Source organism: Cyprinodon variegatus, unplaced genomic scaffold, assembly GCF_000732505.1.
Source record: "Cyprinodon variegatus isolate N-32 unplaced genomic scaffold, C_variegatus-1.0 Scaffold1045, whole genome shotgun sequence".
NCBI classification, from domain to species: domain Eukaryota; kingdom Metazoa; phylum Chordata; class Actinopteri; order Cyprinodontiformes; family Cyprinodontidae; genus Cyprinodon; species Cyprinodon variegatus.
In genome coordinates this window covers 93,724-99,128 of record NW_015151498.1, presented here as the reverse complement: position 1 = coordinate 99,128, position 5,405 = coordinate 93,724, and the positions used below count along the sequence as shown (strand labels likewise).

General features: G+C 36.9%; 1 protein-coding gene across 1 annotated transcript in view; it reads right to left on the bottom strand.

Annotated features, from left to right (window-relative positions):
• LOC107101011 (asparagine-rich zinc finger protein AZF1-like) overlaps nt 1–3,460 on the bottom strand; it is an 8,937-nt gene extending 5,477 nt beyond the window's left edge. The window contains exon 1 of the mRNA XM_015399746.1: nt 3,074–3,460. Within this exon, the coding sequence (XP_015255232.1) occupies nt 3,074–3,374 (301 nt within the window). The 5' untranslated portion in view covers nt 3,375–3,460. The remainder of the gene's footprint in view (nt 1–3,073) is intronic.
• Between the last annotated feature and the right edge of the window lie 1,945 nt (nt 3,461–5,405).

Genomic DNA, 5,405 nt, shown 5'->3' with positions numbered 1-5,405 from the left:
TACACCTTTTTTTTTAAAGAGTCTCCAACATTGTGAGATAGGGATATTTGGCAGACCAAGCAGTTCCCCACTAAACCAGAGGGTGGCAGCAGTGACTTTTGGCAGCATCAGCATCAGACTCAAAAAGTCAGAAGGTATTTTACTGAAGTCAAAAACACAAGATAAAAGAACATTGTTGGTTTGTTAGCAGAATCAATTGAAAACTTTTGAACTGAGTTTATCATTTCTATTTTTTTTTTTTAAACAGAGGTGTTCCTTGTGCCATGGAACAATTCATTTCAATTTGGTAATGATCCAGCTCATTAGTGGGTTTTAGCTTTAGGTGCAAGTCACAATTTGAGGCAAACTTTACTGCTTGGCAGAGGTGGTCAGCAGGTTGAAAGAAGGCTGATGTAGTTCTACCATAATTGTAGGAAAGGCAGATTCAGCTTCTTGGTAAATTTACTTTTATAAGGACACTAAGTCCTAGTTTGAAAACTAAAGGAGCGCTACTAATGAGTCTAAACAAGGTAACACGTTTGGCATTTTGAGAACAGCTTGTTTGTTCTGCATCTGACTTGATTACATCTGTCAGAGCAGATAGCCCAATTGATTAATCATCTGTTATTAATTCGTTACAGATGTGCTACTCTTATAAGGAGAAGAGCAAAAAGGTCAAACTAAAACCTCATACTTTAATGCATCAAAATTTGAATAAGACAATATTAAAACTATAGAAGACAACTGCAATATCTTAAATTGTTGCCTTTTCATTTTAAATAATTCACTTAGCTCATTGTTTACATTTATGAGTCAAAAACACGCTCCAAAATGAAACCATCATCTTTACACCCAGTCCTATCATATAGTCCGGAGGTCTTGAATGGGGGTCCTCTGAGGTTATGCATGGGGGTCATGAAAGTTTTGGTTGATTAGACTTGTTTTTTTTTTTTTAAATAGCCCCCCCTGCAATTTTTCCACTAATTGAAATGTCTTTAAATACAGATTGACATGAATTAATGTAGTAAACAAATAAATGGAGGCAGAAGATGTCTTTCAGTCATCAATGCACACATTCAGCGACACACAGGAGCTCTTTCAAGCTGGGCACCGTTTTATTCACAACACCTGTCCCATCAATGAGGAATTAGAAATACTATAATAATCCCAGGGCAAAATTTTTTCCGTTACATGACACCATCTGTAATAGAGTGACTATAGGACCAGTTTGATATAACACAATTTCATACAATATATATATAATCAGGGGGTCCCCGCTCCATTAGTTTGGGGTTCTGTTTGTATAAAAAATAAGCAGATGTAAAATGTCTACATGTTATGCCATTGTTGCATATCTGTTCTCTGCATATGTATAAGTTGCACATGTATTTGTTGCATATGTAGATTCTGCATATGTCTATGTTAGGGTTGTCAAAAGTATCGATACTCAAAAAAGTATTGATACTGAAAAGTTGTATCCGGATACAATACTCATTTTCAAAAGTATCGATACAGTGCTACCCCCAGTGGCACCGAAACAGTCATTCATCTTATGCGGAGATTAGAGGAAAATGCACTTTCTGAACACTGTGTGATTGAATAATTCTGGGCACTTTTCGGTTTCAGACTTTTTTCTGTAACAGGTGCAGCTGCTGAGAATTATTTTTGTTTTTTAACTGGTTTGGCTAGTGTCACTATTATGTGTGTAAAGAATAGCCAAGGAAGGAAAACTTAATTTTAATTTTGTAAGTTTTTTATCAAGCTTGCTTAATATTGTGCACAGCATTCAACCTCAAAATATTGTTTATTGTATTTATTTATCTATCTATTGTATTTTGTTTATTAATGAAAAAATTTCTGTTGAATTTTGGAGTCTTTGTTTTTATCCATGTGATATCGAAAATGACATCGAGTATCAAATATTTTACTTAGTATTGGTATCGAGTTGAAAAGTTTAGTATCGTGACAACCCTAGTCTATGTTGCATATGTAGATGTTGCATACATCTATGTTGTATATGTAGATGCTGTATATGTCTATATTGCATATGTAGATTTTGCATATATGTCCATGATGCCTATGTAGATGATGCATTGGTTAATGCCTTTGCTCTCAGCTGTTGGTCCATGTCGTTGGTCTTGGATGCCTGTTTCCCTCGCCATTACAAAAAATGGAAGTAGATTATTTTGTGTTTATTAGAAATTACTGAAAGGTTGTCTTTATCAATAACTACGAAATGTTTAGATTTTGGCAAATCTCGTATTTACTTCAGGCATTAATTAGGACAGCAAAGGAGGAAGGAGGGGGCGTAGGTTCAAATAGCGACGGGATAATACGACAAGACCAACAACAAGAAGCAACGACATGGACCAACAGCTGAGAGCAGAGGCACTAACCAATCACAGATGTTTCAGACATGCAGACTGGCAAGATTACAGTGAGGCAACATCTGCAGATGCAACATAGACCTATTTATTTTTATTTTATTTTATTTAACCTTTATTTTACCAGGAAGTCCCTTGAGATGAAATCTCTTTTTCGAGGGAGACCTGGCCAAGAGGCAGCAGTACAGTAAATGCAGCATAGACAGATGCAACATCTACAGATGCAACTTAGACATGTGCAGAATCTACATATGCAACAAATACATTTGCAACTTATACATATGCAGACAACACATATGCAACAACAGCACAACATCTAGACATTTGACATCTGCTTATTTTTGATACAAACGGAACCTCATGCTTAACCTGGAAAACGTTTCAGAACCCTGATATAGGCCAATGCCAATGTAAATTTGGTTTTTCACATAGATCAGTCTGAATTCAATAAACATAAAAAATAACAGAAATTCTGCATACATCCTCCAACATCTAGATATGGGGAATGGTGGTTGCTAAAAGGGAAATATCAGGTCCTGTATTCAGACTCGAATTGCCCCCCTTCAATTACACTGTGATTATGGCCCCATATAATCTCAGGTCGGCCCTGCAATAAACAACATGCTTCTCTCTAGATGTGTGGCGTTCCTCTTTTGTTTGGGGTTATTTTACTGTATTAAAAGTAGTGCTTAAGGAAATAGGGTAGTTACCCTGCGGTTTTGGCCGGGGTTTGCTTATATTCGCTCTGAGGGCAGAGAAGCGGCTGGTCGGTTGGTTCGTCCGGGTTTGGAGCTTCAGGGAGAACAGCTCACTCCTCATCATCTTCATCCTCGACCTCAGGTTTTCGTTCTCCCTCAGACTCTGGCTCAGATGCAGCCGCAGAGACTCGGAACTCTCCAAGAAGAGCTGAACAATCTCCGCCACGGCAGCTTTCACCAACACGTTCATGATGGAGTGAAGCTGGGACTCCATGTTTAGGCTGTCGAGTGCAGCTGGCATGTCTGCGGACATGTTTAGCAGGGAAAGGTTGGAAAACAACGCTGCACGGTCTGCGCGAGCCCTGATAACCAGGCGTAATGGCCTTCCTTCCGGGTTGTCAAAGGACGATTACCGTAACTCTTGCAGAAGCAGCTCGTCTTCAATCACAATTTTACGGAAGAGGGTTCTGACGCGAATGGGGTTGATGCTCTTTGGGTGGAACAACTGTTATGCCCAAAAATGCATGCCTGTTATTTTAGGGCATAACACCCCCACATACAGGTGTTATGTCGAAAAGTGCATGTCTGCCGAGATATGCATCCCCAGTCGCGAGGGGGCGCGCCTCGCTCTGTACAACTGCATATCGACGAGGAAAACGGATTAAAATCTGACCAATGGAGCAACTTGTTGTTAGAATAATGATATAAAAACGTTTAAATATACCTCTCGTGGGAAAAAAAAGGTGTTTATTTGGCAGATTCATTTACAAAAGTAAAGGGTGTTATGAACAACATTAAATCCAAAGATTTGTCCGAGGTAAAGCTGATTTATTTGTTGTAGTCTCTTTTTATTCACACACAACAATAAACAGTAATAGCCGAGGTGAGTTTTGAAACTTCAAAGCTTTTGTCTTAAGGGAAAAATCAAACGCGCATCTACACAGACCAGTGTGATGCATTCAGGAGCGTCAGAAAGCTATGGTGCATTCAGGAGCATAGGATATTTCATACTTACAAGGAAAGAGGCACAAACGGAACAGAACTCATATTTATTCAGAAACACTGTGGGCTTTCTTACAATACTGAATGCTCTATAGTTGTATTTCTGTTTTTTTTTTTGATTATGCAGATCTGCTAGCCTTTTATTCTAAAAAATCTATAATATTACAGCAGCAAATTATCAAAGTTTTTCAAAAGCCTGTTTAAAATCTCCAAATGAAGCTTCAGATCATACAGTGACAATTGCGCTGTCATTTTTTTTTTACAGGGAAGAATCTGCATTTGCTGACCCTTGTCTTTTAACTAGTGATGGATATACAGGAATACAGTCATACAAGTGTAAACTCCTCTGAGATAGCACGGGATGCAATTTTCGGCAAGGACCACACTTACAATGCAAAACTATTTTTGCATTCTAAGTGTGGATTTGAAGTTGTAGAAAGAGTTACATTGCACGTTTTGTTTGTGTAGAATAAAAAAATAAATAAAAAAACAAGTACAATTTTTTTTTACACCTGTTCAAATGTACCTGTATATACTTAATATATATATTTTTATATATTTTTATATTATTTTTTATATTTTGTATTCTTTCTTTTTTTCCTACTGTACTGTTCACTGTGATGCAAGGCTGCAATTTCCCCACTGTGGGACAAATAAAGGATTATCTTATCTTATATTAAATTATAAGTACAAGTAAGTTATGTTCTACAAGTTGCACATCAAAAACCTCTTACATTCTCAGTTTTGCTTCAGATGGTTCAGAACGTTTGTTGCAAAATTATTTGTGCATTGTAACTTTGGTGTTTTGTAACTATATTTTTTTTTCAATCTGACACAACAACAAAAAAAAGTTACACCTCTTCAAATTTTGAGTACAAGTAGGCTACACAAATTGTGGTCTGAGTTGCACATCAAAAATGTCTGTCATTCAGTTTTATTATTAATCTAAAACAAATGGTGCAAAACAAATTCAAACACGTATATTAAAATCTTCCAAAAAAAAAAAAAAACCTGTATATTTTTTCCTTAACACTAGAACTCCCAAGGCCGTCATTTTGACTGTTCTGAGATTTTAAAGGGAAAGAAGTTTATTTAAAATCAATGTTATGTTGCATGTTAACTGACTTTTTCTGTTTCTATAATTCCTTCATTTTCATGTGGTCTTTTAAAGGAAATTAAAAGGTAAAAAATAAATATGGTTAATTTGACCTCGATCTCCCACAGCCGTCATTTGACGGCTCTATTAGTGGCATTGTAATTTCTTCCCGCGGCCGATTGACGTTTGGTACCGTTGCCTAGCAACCAACATTCTACCTAGAACTTTTTGGCTACTAAGGTAAAA